A 17,380-nucleotide genomic window follows, 5' to 3' on the forward strand; every position below is an offset into this window, starting at 1 on the left:
ATTAATGGCAGGGGTTGTTGTGGTGCTCACTGTGGGAAGATGAGCTGCAGCCACTGTGAGCCGAGCAGACCCAGCTAATGCAAGGTGCAAATAATTTGTCATTATTTGCTCGGGCGGTGTTTTGCAGTAACTTTTTTCCTCTGGTGTTTTGCAGAAGGCAAACAAGGCACTTCATCAGTTGATTCTTTTGGCAGGTGGGAAGCAAAGAGGGAAGGAAAGGCAGAGAAAAACAAGCTTGCAGTAAAAGAAAAAGGTCAAAAAGGATCATTTTTCTTTGCAAAACACACGGTTGTTGTTCTCTGATTTTGAGAAGGTGAAAGCATTTCCCAGCAGAAGGGGATGTGCGTGTCAGTGTGAGGCAGGAATGGAATTCAATTGGAGAAAAGATCAGGTATGATCAGGAGACAGTCAAAACACCAGCAATTTAGATAAAGCATTAATAAACAAACAGCCTGTGGAGTGTGAGAGAATTGAGCTTGCCAGCCAGGACTGCTTCTGAGTCTGCTTTATTTACTGCTATGGAAAATGAACTGGGGAAAAAATCTGCTATTTGTTTTGAATTTTCATTATGGGGACCAAATTAAATCACTTCTAAAATCCTTATTAAGCATGGAAATGAATGCAGGTACCCTTTTCAGTTCATGGTTTTTAACATCTCCATTTTTCTCTTCTGCAGGCTGGGCTTTACTTCTAGTAACTAAATATCAGCAATTACGTAGACTAGATCAAAACAGGAGCATTCTCCCTTCCCATTTTCTTTGCATGTTTGACCTGAAAACGTTATACATTTGAAAATATGAATGGAAATAAGCTAAAGCTGTGTCGTGCCACCAGCCCCAAAGCATGACGTAAGGTGCATGACTGAGAAGCCCACACGGGGATGGGGCCAGGCCCTCTGGGTTTCTGCGTGGGAATTCAGCGGGGCAGGTTTGGGATGCTCCCAGCTCCTCATTTTCCCTCTGTCCCCCAGAATCGCGGAGTACTCCTACGGGCATCAGAAGAAGTCGAGCAAGAAGAAGAAGATCAGCAAGAACGACATCCGCCTGGTGCCGCGGGACGTGGAGGAGACGGACAAAATGAACGTGGTGAGCTGCTCCTCTCTCACCTCCTCCCTCAACTACTTCGACTACCACCAGCAGACGCTGCCGCTGGGCTGCCGCCGCTCCGAGAGCACCTTCCTCAACGTGGAGAGCCAGAACAGCAGGAACGCCGGCTCCAACCACATCTACCACCACACCTTCACGGGGCAGAGCCCCCAGCAGCCCGACCTCATCATCAACGGCATGCCGCTGCCAGAGGTGAGTGAGTGTGCCAGGGCTGCTGCCCGGGGCTCCCTGCGCAGCTCTGCCCGGGGCCTGGCAGTGCCAGCGCTGCCAGAGCTGGTGCTGGGCAGCTGCACTGCTGCCTTCTGAGTGCTGGGCAGCTGCACTGCTGCCTTCTGTGTGCTGGGCAGACTGCACTGCTGCCTTCTGAGTGCTGGGCAGCTGCACTGCTGCCTTCTGAGTGCTGGGCAACTGCACTGCTGCCTTCTGTGTGCTGGGCAGCTGCACTGCTGCCTTCTGAGTGCTGGGCAGGGCAGGGTTTGGTGCCTTCTGAGTGCTGGGCAGCTGCACTGCTGCCTTCTGCGTGCTGGGCAGCTGCACTGCTGCCTCCTGTGTGCTGGGCAGCTGCACTGCTGCCTTCTGAGTGCTGGGCAGCTGCACTGCTGCCTCCTGTGTGCTGGGCAGCTGCACTGCTGCCTTCTGAGTGCTGGGCAGGGCAGGGTTTGGTGCCTTCTGTGTGCTGGGCAAACTGCACTGCTGCCTTCTGAGTGCTGGGCAGGGCAGGGTTTGGTGCCTTCTGTGTGCTGGGCAAACTGCACTGCTGCCTTCTGAGTGCTGGGCAGGGCAGGCTGCACAGGACAGGCTTTGGTGGTTTCTGTGTAGTGGTCAGAGCAGGCTTTGGTGGCCTCTGTGTGCTGGGCAGAGCACCCTGTGGTGGTTTCTGTGTGCTGGGCAGAGCACCCTGTGGTGGTTTCTGTGTGCTGGACACCCCAGGGGGAGGCAGTGATGGAGGATGGGCAGGGGGCAGCAGCCAGCACTCACCTGTGGGCTCAGGGGCAGCCTGACGTGTGGCCATGGGTGGATTTTTCATCCCCAGAACTGCAGGGACCCTCAGAGGTGCCCAGGTGGGCTCTCTCCATGTGCCCAGAGGCTGGAGATGCTGCTTGGCAGGAGGATTCTGATGCTCAGGGGAGGAGACACTCTCCTTCACAGAAGTTTTTTCAAAAGGCTCTTGGAAGCAGTGTTGGTGGCTGCTCCTCTGCAGGCAGCTGGCCCTGCTGGGGGTGCAGACCGTGGGGGATGTCCCATTGTCACCACCTGCACACCTGGCCCAGTGCTGTCCCTGCACTGTGCAGGACCCTGGCTGGCAGGGGAGGGATGTGTGGTACCTGCCAAAGGCAGGGAAAGGGACTGCTCTGATCCACACCATCCTCATCAGTTTCTTCTAATTCTTTGGCTTTCCTGTACATCACAGGCATCATTTAATGTTGCTTGTTTGTCTCTCTTTGAATTATTGTTTGGTTTTAAGCAAAACAATCAAAGGTTTGTCATGTTTCCTGCTTTGAACAGAGTAACAAAGCTGAAAATGCAGCTGAAATATTTATGGCTCACTCTGTTTTGTGTTCAGTGTGCTGGTGTAAATGCAAAATGCTGCTGCTGAAGGCAATGGAGCTGCTTCAGATTCGTGCTGGGGCTGCAGAGGGCTGAGCTCTGAGCCCTCTGCAGGGCTGCTGGAGAGGGCTGGTGCTGGGGGCTGGTCCTGCTGTGGTGGTACTGGCAGAATGCTCACTGAACCCTAAACTGACTTCCCCTGGGGCAGAACCAGCTCTGAGAGGCCGTGTGCCAGTGCTGGCCCATAGGAGTGACCACTGCTGCTGCCATGCTGTGGGCAGTGTTCCCTGAGGAATTCCTGTCTTCTGGAGGGGATTCTGGAGTGCATCTCTGCCTGGTGCCTTGCTGTGGGCACTGGAGCATCCTGCCAGCCTGTGATTCACTGCCACCAGTCACAAAATCCATCACAGGCTGGCATTCTCCAGAAGTGCATGCCGGCAGTGGGAGGTCTCAGGTGCCAGGGAGGAGGGAAGGACCACCAGGACCATCCTAGCTCAGCTGATAAAGTTAGCAGGCAACTGCATGCAGCAGGCAGTGCTGCCTGTGCTCCTCTGTGATGCAGCAGCTGGGCTGGGGTCTCGTGGAGTGTGCCCTCCAGAGATTTCCCTGCCCTGTTCACCCTCTTGTGAGGGATGCTTGTATCTCCCTGTGGCTCCAGCTCGCTCCATTTCCCATCACTTGTGCAGGTGAGATGCACTGTGAAGAGCTGGTAGCTTGCCTGGAGAAAGAAGTTTGTCCCTTGTAATGAGTGGCTGGAGTGCCAGTGGAGCAGCAGCCCCGGGAGCTGGCCAGGGGCAGCAGGCAGCTCGCCAGCCCTGCCAGGGCACGGCAGCTCTCGTGTGAGAGAAACGTGTCCTGGCAGGGGCTGCTCCTCTCTGGAGCTGCTGCTGGACAAAAGGGCACGATCTGGGTACGGGGCGGAGAAATCCCAACTGGAAGCTGTTTGGAAGTTTAGTTTAGGGTGGGAATGTTCATGTTTTTTTGGCAGAACCCTATTGTGAACACCCCTTGTGTGGAGATGTGAGGCTTGACTCCATGCTCTCAGAAGGCTGGTTTATTATATTATGATATGTATTATATTAAAATACTACGTTAAAACTATATTAAAAGAATAGAGAGAAAAGATTGATCAGAAGGCTAGAAAGAACAAGAATAGAATTAATAACAAAGGCTTGTGACTGCTCACAGCCTTGGCACAGGTGGCTGTGGTTGGTCATCAGTTGAAAACAATCCACATGGACCAGTGGAAGATGCACCTGTTGCATTCCACAGCAGCAGATAGTTATTGTTGACATTTCTCTCTTGACACTCCTCAGCTCCTCAGGAGGGATAAATCCTAGCAGAGGATTTTTCATAAAATATCATAGCTACAGAACCCCAGTGTAATGCTTCCAGCCGTTGCAGGCGAAGCTGTCTTGCTGGTGGTGTGGGTTCTGTTGGCTTCTAAAACCCCATGACCCCTGAGAGTGAGGTGGTTCATTGGTGCTAGTGGCAGCCCTGTCCTGGCACTCGGGGTGCCCAGGAGCTCCCCAGCAGTCATTGCCAGGAGGAGCACAGCCCCGACCCTGCAGCCGTCAGTGCTGGAGCAGCGCTGTGCTGTGCTGCTGTGCTGTGCTGCTGTGCTGTGCTGCTGTGCTGTGCAGGGTGCTCTGGCACACCTCCGCTGCTGAGGGTTTAATAAACACAGTCCCTGCCCAGCGTCTGCAGAGCCAAAGCACTCCCTGCAGGGCTTCCCGGGGTACTTTGTCTGGGCTGGTTTGCATCGCTCCCAGTGATGAAGCCGCTGCTCTTTCCCCGGGGAGGCTTTATGAGGTGTCAGCATCGGGGAGATATCATTGCTGCTCCACCTAGGAGTGACTTTTCCTGATGGGAAGGCAAAGCACGGCTTGATAACAGATGAAATACGAGGTAAATGTGTCTCTGGCAGTGTCACTTGGCATATGGTGGCTGTGGCTGAGGGTAAGCTGTTGCCTCTGCAGGCACGTGCTGCCCCAGCAGCGGAGCCTTTGTGATGTAGCCGGTCTTTAACGTGAGCCTCATTTATTTTAGCAGTCAGGAGCCTTGAAATACAAGTCCCCAAGGATGGCTTGTTTGTGGAGCTTCAGGAAATGTTTCTTCTAGTGCGGTGGCAGGTCTCGGGGCTGGGAATAATTGGGTTTGTTGGTGCTTCTCATCCTTCCCTGGTGATCCGGAAAGGATTAAAGAGGGCTGTCTGTGGGGGCTGCTCTGGGGATGCAGAAGAAGCTGGAGACCACCCTTATGAAGCTTTTCCCTTTGCATGGGGCTGGGCTTGGCTGTCAGCTCTGCTTGTGCCAGGGTCCTTGTGCCAGGAGAGGATTGGGGTCAGGGGGGTGTCCCGGGCTGCTCTGGCCCTGCTGGGAGTCAGTGGTGCCGTGGGTGCCAGGGTGCCACCCGGGGATGCTGCCCAGCCCCTCAGCATCCTGTGGCTGTAGGCAGCTGGCAAGAAGTGTTTGTGAGCAGCTCTGGTGATGGTGGCTGACAGCAGGAGGCTTGGCCCCCGTTAGGTTTGTTGTTTTGCAGCAGGGAGAGTGGGACATGTTGGAGCTGCAAGGGCATTGCTGCTCAGGGGCTTTGCTGCTGCCCAGAGCTCTTTTGTGTCTTCCTTGAGCTGGAGGAGAAGTCAGCTTTGAAACCAAAAGGGCTTGTTGTCAGGTTTTGCATGTATATCGCTGGGAATTGTACCAGGAGATTAAAAATCAGAATTAATAGGAGCCATTAGGCAGCTTCCTTGATAAAAATGCGTGTTGCATTGGGGTGGTGTGGAAATTGGTCTGAATGCTGAGCCTTTTAGGATCCAGGGCACATGACTTGCATGTAGAGCAGCCACCCTTGGGTAGCACTTACACGCCTGCATTCTGACTTGTTGGTTTAAAAAGTAAACAGTGTGTGTGTGGTGGCTGTATCTGTGCTTCAGAGGCAGTTTTACATCCCAGGTTTGCACTGCTTTGGGAGATGATGTTCGTTTGCTGCTCCAGGATGGGAAATCCCCCTGGGGACAGCAGCTTGCTCTGTCCCCAGGGCTGCCCTGGGACACCGTGGTGGCAGGAGCTGATGTGCCAGAGGACAGGGTGTGACATGGGAGAGCCCCTTGAGAGGCTGCTGTGCCCAGGTGGAACTGGCAGGGGGGTCCTTGGCTGACTCTCTGGGGTGGCTCCGTGGTGGCAGCTCCAGGGAAGGGGCAGCACTGGCATTGCTGTGTGAGCAGAGCGTGGATCTGCTCCTGCTCTGCTGCTCTGCTAGCACCCACTGGAGGAGCAGGTCAGCCTCTGGTCCAGCAGCTCCCATCCCCTGCCTCCTGAGCTGATGGCCACATCAGCAAGATGGGGAATTACTGGTTTTAGTGATAATCCCGGTCTAATCCCCCAACCTTGATACACTCCCACATAATCCTCACTCACACTGATTTAGCTGGGGCTCCTCGTGGCTGCAGGGATTATTTGAGGGAGCAACAGTTGCAGGATAAGGCCCCGTTGGTTTCAGATCTGCTTTGTGCTACCTGGAAAGCGTTCTCCTCACTGTGGGAAATGGTTTTCTAAGCACAATAGAGCAATTTTCGTTTCAGGCAGCACCGGCAGCTTTTGCTCCGGCTATCTGGCGGTGTTAACTAAAGCACATTTCTACAACACACAAAGATTTTTGTTTTGTAAGAAATGAAATCAGCGTGGCTGTTTCTCTTTCTCTGTCATTTCTCTACTTGTCAATTCTTTCTTCCCCTCCAGCTTATCCTCCTCTTCTCCGCTAGCCTTAAAAAGCCCCCAAAGTGTCTGTTATAATCACATTTTGTGTGTTACAACCAGAATGAATGTACTCACTTTAATATGCTGGGTTTGAGGAAATCAGTTTCTGTCTGGTATAACAGACAATTTGTTATAAACCATGCCATTTAGGAGTGAAGGGCCTCGCTTTAGTGCGGCGCTGGGGAAACGTCATGATATATAATTGGAAGGGATTTGGCTTGCTTCTGAGTAATGCTGTGTACAGAGCAGGGAAAAAGGGAAAAAAGGAGATGATTTCCAACCCGGAGAAAGTTTGCGGTGCTGAGACAGGCCGGGCTGATGAGATGAGGCTTGTTTGCAGGAGCCACAGTAATTAAAGCATTATCAGGGATGATGCTCCACTCGTGGGAAGGCTGGCTTCGCAGGCAGCGCTGCCAGTCTTGTTTTCTCCTTGGGAGGTCACTGTAACTCAGCACTTTTTGGTGCCTGCTGTGCACGGTGCTGGCTGAGGCAGGCCAGGAGCCCCACAGCCCTGCCTGGGAGCCAGCCCAGCCTCTGGGCTGCAGCAGCCCCCAGACAGGGATGTCCCAGCTTTAGACACGCACTGGGGACAGCTCTGCTCCTGCCTGGCAGCCAGCACCGCTCTGCATTGCCAGGGGGCAGGCTGCTGGGCTGGCACCCCCAGCCTCCCTGCCTGCTGGCCCTGCTGGCCCCACGCCCCAGCAGGTCTCTCAGCTTGACTGCTCCCAGAGTGTTCTGTGTATCTGCCCTGACCCCTCTGAGCGTTGCAGGCTGGCATTATGGAAATCAGCAGCTCTTCATTCCCTTCTGAGGTCAGCCTAACCAAATTATGCATCTCTCCATGTAATCGCTCCGAGCTGTTGTGTGGAGAAATTCCCTTGAATACCTTGCCACAGAGATAAATACAGCAGCTCCCGTTTGTGTCTGACCATGCCACGCTCCCTGGGGTTTGGGCAAGCCCTTGGTTCAACACTCTTTGGCTGTTCCTAAGATCATAAAATCATTTCCTTTGGAAAAGGCAGTTAGGATAGAGTGCATCCAAGAGCTGAGCATTGCCATGTTCCCCAGTAAACAAAACTTGTTTTGTATTGGTGATTTGGGGCTGCCACCCCATCCTGGCAGCTCCTGGGCCTTTCCAAGGGTTTTCTGGCCTGTGGTAGGGTCCTGGCCAGAAGGGACCAAAGGGGTTTGCTCCAAGGGTCCCTGGAGGATTAGGGCTGGTGTGGCAGTAGCTGCTTGTATTTAACAGCAAGACCTGAGTGCTCCCATGGACATGATCATATTATTACATATTACATACTGGATGTTGTATTTGTGATAACCTGCACAGAATCACAGCATCATTTAGGCTGAGTATTTAATATCATCAGGTTGAAACAGTAACCTAACACTGCAGTGCTCACACTTGAATCCCTGTGCATACAGAAAGTGTGTATGGAATTATTACATATTGCACCTAATTATGGGAGTATATAATATGTCATATAATCAGATACATCTCATTTGTTTTTATGCTACTGCTTTGGGTTTTATGGTTCACTTTTACTGGAAGTGGAGAGGCTTCTCTTGTTTTCACAGAATCATAGAATGGTTTGGGTTGGTAGGTTCCTTAAATATTTCCTCTTGGAAAATTTGAATTTCTGATGCACATTCCTAATGCATAACTTGTGAAGTCTATAAAAAAAGCTTTTGCAACTATATTTACATGGCAGATAAGAATTTTCTCTTAAATTGGGAAAGATTTCTAGTAAGGGTTTTTAAAAATTTCATCAAAAGCATAGTCTTGCATGGTACTTTATGGGCTTTCTTACAGCACTGCGTTTGTGTTGGATGGAGTGATTTGAGCTCTGTGGTTTCTCCCTCTGCTTTCCTTTCCATGCAGCACGTGCTCGTGCAGAGGCATCACTGAGGCCAAGTGCAGCAGCCTTTGAATAACCTCGTGTGCATCTGCTCGGCTGGGTGCAAGAGCTGCATTTCCAGCTGCCATCTCCTCAGGTTCCTCCTGAGGGCTTTGAGCCAGAGGAGCTCCTCAGCCAGGTGCCCTTCCACGACCTTGGGCTCCTGCCCCCTCTGCCTGTGCCCTGCTCAGGCCTTTCCTAAATTCCCATCAGCCAGCAAGGGCAGAGCCATTGTGCCCTGACTGCTTCCAGTGCCAGGCTCTGCCTGCAGGCTGCCCAAGGATGAGCTGTCCATCTCCCCTGAGAGCTCCCTCCTCCATCTCACTGGCAGCCCTCTCTCCTCCATCCCTCCTGAGCCCTCTCTCCTCCATCCCTCCTGAGCCCTCTCTCCTCCATCTCTCCTGAGCCCTCTCTCCTCCATCTCTCCTGAGCCCTCTCTCCTCCATCTCTCTGGCAGCCCTCTCTCCTCCATCTCTCCTGAGCCCTCTCTCCTCCATCTCACTGGGAGCCCTCTCTCCTCCATCTCTCCTGAGCCCTCTCTCCTCCATCTCTCCTGAGCCCTCTCTCCTCCATCCCTCCTGGCAGCCCTCTCTCCTCCATCCCTCCTGGCAGCCCTCTCTCCTCCATCTCTCCTGAGCCCTCTCTCCTCCATCTCTCTGGCAGCCCTCTCTCCTCCATCCCTCCTGGCAGCCCTCTCTCCTCCATCTCTCCTGAGCCCTCTCTCCTCCATCTCTCCTGGCAGCCCTCTCTCCTCCATCTCTCTGGCAGCCCTCTCTCCTCCATCCCTCCTGGCAGCCCTCTCTCCTCCATCTCTCTGGCAGCCCTCTCTCCTCCATCTCTCCTGGCAGCCCTCTCTCCTCCATCTCTCTGGCAGCCCTCTCTCCTCCATCTCTCCTGAGCCCTCTCTCCTCCATCTCTCTGGCAGCCCTCTCTCCTCCATCTCTCTGGCAGCCCTCTCTCCTCCATCTCTCCTGAGCCCTCTCTCCTGACCCCTTGCCCACTCTGGCAGAGCTCCTGCTCTTGTGTGAGGGCTCAGATGGGTGAGACCCCCAGCCCTGCCCACTCCCCCCCCTCTCCTGCCAGGCTGCTTGTGGGGCTGGCGTGGCCTTGCTTCAGTAAATTGTTAGATATTGTTCCCAGTAGAGGCTATAGTTGAGTTCCAATCATTTTCTGTTAATTAAAATACAGGATGGTCTTATTTGTAGCATAAATAGTTGTAATCTGTGTACTTATAAGTGTAATTATAATTCAAATTAGAGCGTGCTGTGAATAGGAGATGGGTGGGGTGCTCTGCAGGCAGTGCTGCCCTGGCAGGGCTGTGCTGGGGCTTGTCCCCTGGGGCACCCACAGTTCCAGTCCCCAGTGTCCCCAGTGTCCCCAGGGCTCAGCAAAGGGACACTGGGGCTGCTGGCAGCTCCCAATTCCACTGTCCCTGCTGGGGCAGAGCTTGACTGTGGCACCTGTTGGAGATGACAGCACAACATCTCTGCTTCAGTGTCTCCCTCTGGCTCCTTGTCTAAATCTGGAGTGAAGTAATGGCTCATGTCAGCTGGACAAGTGATTTGTGCTGAGCCTTGAAGTGTCTCCCTGTTTAACATGGAATTACAGAGAATCCTCCTAGGCCTGGTGGTGCTGCAGCAGGCAGGTGTGTGACAGGTGTGTGAGACACTTCCTACACCCTCTGATGGCAGCTGAGCACCAGGTGAGGCCAGCACTGCTCCTCCTGGCGCCAGGACAGGCAGGTGGGTGACAGACCCTGTGGGTCAGAGTGTCTTGGAGAGTCATCCATAGGTGAGGTCCTCCTCTCAGCACCCTGTTGAGATCTGGGTGTGAATCCCTGGTGTTTCTCACGGGGATCTGGAGCTTGCTGGATTACACCATCGTTTGTACTGGCAGGTGTATGCCACAGGGCAGGTTTGCAAATTCCCGTGTTGGTGGATTGCATTAACCCATCCAAAGTCAGGTATGTGAAATTCCATTAAGCGAAACCCCTCTGGCATTTTCTCACCCGTGCTGGAGCTCTGCAGGCTATGCTAATGCAGTGTGTTTGCTCATCTATTAGGAGGATGATGGCTTTAAAATAATAACATTTATCTTTGGCAGCAGACCTACAATAGTGCACACCGAGTACAATTTTGTGAAAGGCTCTGCAGATGTTGCCTCATTCAATCTGGGTCAAAAAGAGTGCTTAGAATCATAAAGGTTAGGAAGAGATCAAATAATTCGGTGGTTTTATTGCTGAATAATGTACTTGGAAAATATCATTCACCGTTATTAGACTAAGTGAGTACAGAAAACACAGGACTCAATAGTCATTTCTCAGTATTGGCTGATTTTACTGTTTTTATAATGTAGCTAAATTCCCTTTCATTGATTCCAGCATCGATTATCGATCTGGAAATGTAAATGTAAGTGATGGTGGGAGCACACGAAGTTGGACAGTCGGGGAATTAGGCTTCCTCTTCCCTGCAGTGCTGCTGCTGGGCAGCACATGCTGCGGCAGACTCAGGCTGGTTTTGGGGAGCTGGCAGGCCTTTGAGAGCTGTTTTCACAAGTGAAGATGAAAAAACAGGAAAACACCCATTATGTGTGTTCTCTTCCGCGCCTGAGAGCTGCTGTAAGCTTGCTGAGACAGACCCAGATGGGCTGGGACACAGCTCCAGGATGGGGCTGGAGCCGCGCCTGCGCCCCTGTCACCTGCTCCCTCCTGGACCTTTCATATTCAGATCCACATCTGGATGCTCTGGCAGGGACCCAGCGCAGGCGGTGCTCAGCGAGCACATCCTCAGGGCTGTGGCTCAGATAGAGCACCCGAACCTGTCTGCCCCTGAAACTCTTCTCGGGTGTTTGGGAGCTGTTCCTCTGCCTCCTGGTTCAGCCCCCAGGGTGGCAGTGTCCAGGGGCAGCACCATGCTTGGGCTCAGACTCTCCCTGGACAGCAAATAACTATGGGGAGAGGGCAAAGCCGTGTCCATCTGGGCTCTGTGTCCCGTGCTGAGCTGGACCAGAGCTGGCAGCATCACTGTGGGAGCCACAGGCTCCTGCCGGGCTGGGGTTTGCTCAGCCACGCCGTGGATTCCTTTGTTTGGGGAAAAAAGAGAGAGAAATTTTGGAATATGTTCATCTCTTGTTCCCTGCACTTAGTTGTTGTCAGCATTAATATGCCATTAACACATGCTCATTAGGAGGAGAGTGATTGTACCCTGCAGAGTATGGGGGAAACCTTCATTAGGCACTAACATATTGAACTGAGCTGCAAGCTGCACTTGGGAGAGCTGGGGAGTGTTCTGCTCAGCATCAGGTTTCCCTGATTTCTGCTCTTGGTCTGATAAAAAAAAGCACCTCATCTTCTGGCATGCACTTTGGGTTACAGATGGGGAGGATGTGCCGGCAAGCCTGGGCTCAGGGTCCAGCACTGAAATCCTCTTGGGACCTCAAATCCATCTTTCCCCAGACCCAAAACTTCCTCATCAGTGCCTATTTTGCCATGCAGAGAGGACACAAGCCCATGCCACCCCTCCAAGGGCTCTGTTGGCTCTTCAGCCTCAGTGAGATGAATTCTTCACGGAGCTGGGAGGTGCTGGGGAGCAGATTTGTTGAGGAAGGAGGTGTCACTCCTACATCCTCTCCTTTCACACCGTGACGACGTTTTAGGTGCTCCTGTGGCCCTGGTGCCTGCAGTGTGCAGCCCTGGCCTGCCCTGGGTGACAGGGCAATTGCTCCCCTGCTCAGGGCTGCAGCACAGCCTGCTGGGCTCCCTGTTTGCTCACAGCTCCAGGCGTCTCTGTGGTGCTCTCTTCAAGTCAATCAATAAGAATAATTGCAAGTTCAGGTGGGGGTGAGGGAGGAGGAGGACCTGGCAGGCAAATATTTGCTGATTAAGACCCTGTTTATGTGCACATGCCTCTGATAGGTAACAAGGGAGGGACAATAAGGACCATATGCGGTATTTAATCAGAATTTATTATAAATGTAGTGATTTCATAGATTTCCACAGAGCTGGCAGCTGTCCTCTGTATTACAAGTGAATGTCCTGGCTCAGTCCCTGCCCCACTGCCCTCTGCCCTGGGGTTTTGCAGGATTTTTCAGTGTGGTCCCATCCTCTCCTGCCTCTGTGTGGGCATAGCCAGAGGGAATCCCACAGATCAGCTTGCACCAAAGCTAAAATGACATTTGGCTGGGCTGGGGTTGCTGGTGTGAAGGTGAATGAGAGCCTAGCCCAGTGAAGAGCACGGGCAGGTCCTGGAGGAGGCAGCTCCTGCAGCCAGCAGCAGCCTCGGGAGGAGCAGGGCTGGGCTGGGCAGTGCCTGCTGCCTGCAGGACAGCCCTGATTGTGATTGCAGGGGTGCTGCAGCTGCAGCTCCTTGTGGGGACACCAAACTGCAGGCTGGGGGGCTTCTTCCTGCAGAGGTGAGGACAGGCAGGGCTGGGACTGTCCACCCAAGCTCACGATGCCTTTGGTGTTCTAACCCCTTTTGTCATTGATCCTAAACCTGATGGCAGCACGCCAAAACCAGAGAGGTGATCCACGGTCATCTGTCCTTGGCAGGGAGGGGGGTGAGCTGGTGAGGTGAGATACCACCAGGTGACAGGGCTTGGAGGCTTTTTGGTGTCTCCCGTGCCTCTGCCAAGGACCTTCTCCTGTGGTGCCAGCTGGAGGAGGCAGCCTGGGGGCTGTCCTAGCTCAACCCACTCCTGGGTGTTTTTGTCTCCCTCTCACCCTGTCTGCAGGCAGAGCAGCCACGGGCTGGATCTAATCCCAGCTCTCCATGCTGGAGATGTGCTGTGTCCATTTGCTGGGTGCTGCGTGACTCATGTAATCACCATGCCAAATGCATCATTCATAAACTGTTTAGCGTGACCTTTTGTACAGTAGCACTAATTATTATTATCACAGAAGCCCAGTAAACTAGACTAGTAATTATCAGGGATTTATTTGAATGGACAGCTAAGCTATTCTTGGCAAGTTAGTCAAAGCAGTTGTCATGACAGCCACACAAATGTGTCTTATGAATTGGGTTAATTAGGGTAATTAATAACTGTTGTTTTGCCCTTTTTAACAAGGTATTGCTGAGACACTATCAAAAAATAGCAATTGTACCTAACAGAAATAGTCTTATTTTAGCAGCAAGCTTCACATCACAAAATAAAAGTAGTAAATACCTGTTGGGTTGTTGTTTCACAAAGAAATGTGTCATCCAACCTCGTCTTTGAGAAAAAGCAAGGGGTTGGAGGCTCTGCTGTAATTTTTCTGCTGTGCTTCTCCTCCTGGGCCATATTACCAAGAATTGATCATGATCCTTAGTGATATGATCATTATTTGTGGTAAAGCTGTGCTGCACGGAGAGGTCTGTGCCATGCCCGGCCCCGTGCGGGTGGTCAGGCAGTCCCAAGGTGCTCCTGTCAGTGGGAGCGGGCTCCACAAGGACTTCCAGCCAGCTTTAAAGTCGTGACCATCAATTGGAGCTGTTCTGCTGATGCCTCACCACCAGGACAGCAGGTGCCAGAGCGCCGCGTCCCCGCTCCGCTGAGCATCTGCTTCCTCTGAAAGGAGGCTTTTGCTGAATAAACGCATTCGGTTCTCACAGCACCACAGAGCATCCTGAGCTGAGAGAGACCCACAAGGATCGTGGAGCCCAGCTCCTGGCTCCCTCCGAAAACAAAACCATGATTGTCGTGGTTGTTGTTGGTGTGGAGTAGTGGTGGCAATTAAAGCTCTTAATAACCAAATGGCATCAAAAAGATTCAAAAGGAAAAAAAAAAATGTAGTCCCCATCTCGGGGAGCACCCTAGGCACCCTTGGAGCCTCGTGGTGGGCTGCAGCCTGTGGTGGTGGTGATCTTTCCCACAGCACTGGGCTGGGTGCTTTCAGCACTGAGCACTGTCTCCCCAAGGACTGCAAGATTTGGTGCTGATTATTTAAAATGACCCAAGATTATGGATGCAACTGAGGAATATTACGTAAGTTTTGTAGGAAAATGACCTGAATAGATGAGTGAAGGCTAGGGCTGGTTCTCCAGCTGCACTGAGCTCTGTCTATTTATATCACCTCTGGGCTTTCAAAGCCCTCTTTTAACTAAAGCTCATTTGATAACGCATGTCTTTTAAAAATAAAATAATAATAATAATAAAAAAGGAGGAATTAAAAAAAACAAAGGAGGAAAGGAGGAAAAAACCCTAAAGAAAAGCACCTCTATGGAGAAGGTAGGGTTTTAATGAAGAAATATTTTATACTATTCTCCTACAACCTTAGGGCTAATAGCCTGGAACTGGTACTTTGGCTCCTTAAAAAGCCCAACAAGACAAGCCAATTACGGCCTCTGAAACATTTTTATTTTTAGTTCCTTGTAATAGCAATTTATCCTCGGCTATGGTACATTAACTGGAGGGAACAAGAAGTAGTAAGGTTTTGGCATCTTTGTAATAACCAACGGGCTGTGTTTACCAGGCTGTTCATAATGTGGGGTGGCTGTGGCAGGGGAAGGGGCAGGGTGGGGATGGGCAAGGGCATCCAGCTCCTGCAGACTGAGGTTCCCTAAGTGGTGAGTTTATTGTCATTCATTTCCCTGCAGGCTGTTCTGGGAGGACACAGGCTCCTGGTAGCTTGAACCCCTCAGTTTCTGCTGCCCCCGAGCTGGTGGCTTGGCTCCCAGGGATGGAAGGGCTGTGCACAGGGTGCTGGTGTGTCCCCAGGGGTGCTGGAGCTGGGGGCACCTTTGGGTGCTGAGCTGAGCAAAGCCAGGCTTCACATCCACTCCCCACACGGGGTGAGACTGATGGCAGTGGGAGGAAGGCCAGTCCTGCTCGGATTTGCTGCCAGTCTCATGGCTGCAGGGTGAATTTGTGGGCTGCAGAGCTGCATTTTCCTGCACAAGTCGGGAAGAAACATTAAAATAGGGGAAAACTGGTTTTGATAAAGAGTTTTGTTATGAGCGAAATCCCCTCGAGGCTTCGAGTGGGAGCTGCCTGAGGCTATCCTGATTGCAAACCTTCCCATGCAATTCCAGATAAACAGTGTGACTGATAGAACCATGAGCATGCAGGACGGTGTTTGTCTTGCTTTGATTGTCTGCCAGCGTGGGGGGATTTGAGCTGGAGCCAGGCAGAGCTGGTGCAGAGGTTCCCCTCCAGGGCAGGGTCTGGGTGCCCGTGTGCCAGGCCAAGCGTGGGACCAGCTCTGGCCTCTGGTGAGGCCGTGGCAGGAAGATCACTGGGGTGTGCAGGCTGGGAAGCTCTGCCTGCTTGCCCAAAAATCAGGAGAAATGGGGTTTGCACTGGAAAATGGGGCAGGGCCAAGGTCCCTGTGGCCCCGAGTGCCCCAGGGCTTGTGCATGCTCGGGGTGCAGCCTGGGCATCCCCTGCTCTGATGTGCCGAGCTGGCAGCAGCATCTCACGCCTTCCCTATTTTTAACTCAGCTGCAATGATTTTTTGGGTTTTGGTTTTTCTTTTTCATTTTTTTCCCCTCCTTCTTTTTGCAGTGACAAATCTGCGATTTCTCCTGTTCCCTACAAAATGCATTGGCCTGACCTGCCACTCCAGAAGGTGAATGACAGGGAGTTTTATTTAGCCCTAGAGATGGGAACATTTAAAAAAAGGTTCTTCTGTTATATTTGTTTTCATTCCTAATGGCAGGAGGCAGGGAAAGGACAGTTCTGAAAGGTTTATTTAACAAATCTCGAAGTCATGCCCCATCACCCTGGGCCTGCTGATTAGATCCAGATTGTTTCTCTCACTGCTTAGGGAGGGGTGCAGTCTGTGCTGGGAGCTGCGTGTGTGCATCCATTACACATCTGAAAGTCCCAGGTGCAGGCAATGGGAAAACTCCCTTCTATGAGGTTTTTTGGCTGCTGTATCCCTGCAGGGAGCTTTCCTTGGCACCCTGAGGCAGGAGCCTGTGCAGAAGGCTGTGCCCCAGGGGGCTGCAAGCTGAGCCCCTGCCCATCAGTGGCACAGGGGAGGGAGGCATTGCCCCTGCTGCCCCCAAACCCCTCCTGCCCCAGCCAGGGGGGAAGCACTGGGGGGCTGCCAGAGCATCACCAGCCTCCATGCTGCTCTGGGCCCCATGAGAACGTGTCTGTGTCCTCCTATCTAGACAGCCTGCCCCACTTTTGGGTCAGTATTTGGCTTTTCAGGAGATTTTGAGGAGTGGTGCCAAGCAGGTATCTGCAGTGATGGTTCCAGTGGAGGACCCCTGTGCCATGCTGCCTCAAAACCTTTGGGGTTATGTATACTATGTGAATGTAAGGCAGGTGTTTTTTAGGATTTTTGCTCTTCATAACCATACTGTAGACTTCTGATCTGCTGACAAACCCAACCGGGTGACACAGTTTGGCTTTGTGGGGTGTAATTTTGGCCTTGTTGTGTGTTGCTGCTCTTGGATTCAATCTGAGTTTTTAATCCTCTACCTCTTTTTCAAAATCACATCTCAGCAGCAGCTTTTCTCTTGCCTCCCATCCATTTTCAAACAAAAAATGACAAAGCCTGTATTTATTTGGGGAGGGGACAGGAGTTCAGCGTGGATTAGTGGGACGCTTGCACTGTAACACAAGTCTGGCTTGATACTGCTGCTTAGTCTGATGAGAGGGGTGATGCTAAAGGATGAACTCTCCCAGTGATTTCTCTGCAGTGCTTTTTATTTCATCAAGAGAAAATGGAGGCTGGACTCAGTTCCTTCAGTGTTTAATAACGTCCATCATAACGGAATGCCCTTTATTTAAGCTGCAGTAGTAATTAGGGGCTTGGTGGTGTTAAGTAGCCATAGAGTCTGGCTCTGAGGAATGTTCATTGTACCTCATTAAATTTGGAATTACTACTTAAAAGGCCAGAAATAAATATTCTGTTTATATTTCGGGGATGGTGAATCTAAATGGATGCTGTGTTTGCACATCCTTGTCTCTGCTCGTTCCTGCTGAAGTGAGCGAGGCACTGCTCCAGCAGGCAGCAATCAGTCTGCAAAACAGCCTAACCCCAAACCCAGCCCTGCTTTCATTGATCAGCTGCAGGAAAATGATCTGCTGTATTACATCTAATTATAAAACATCAATATCAGATGCTAGATGCACTCACTTG

General features: G+C 52.0%; 1 protein-coding gene across 2 annotated transcripts in view; it reads left to right on the top strand.

The window, feature by feature from the left end:
• The window catches only part of PCDH19 (protocadherin 19), a 59,873-nt gene that overhangs the window by 4,400 nt on the left and 38,093 nt on the right, over positions 1–17,380 (top strand). For both annotated transcript variants that reach the window (XM_064426467.1, XM_064426468.1), the window contains exon 2: positions 971–1,298. In XM_064426467.1, the coding sequence (XP_064282537.1) occupies positions 971–1,298 (328 nt within the window). The remainder of the gene's footprint in view (positions 1–970; positions 1,299–17,380) is intronic.

This window comes from Passer domesticus, chromosome 7 (assembly GCF_036417665.1).
Source record: "Passer domesticus isolate bPasDom1 chromosome 7, bPasDom1.hap1, whole genome shotgun sequence".
Taxonomy (NCBI): Eukaryota; Metazoa; Chordata; class Aves; order Passeriformes; family Passeridae; genus Passer; species Passer domesticus.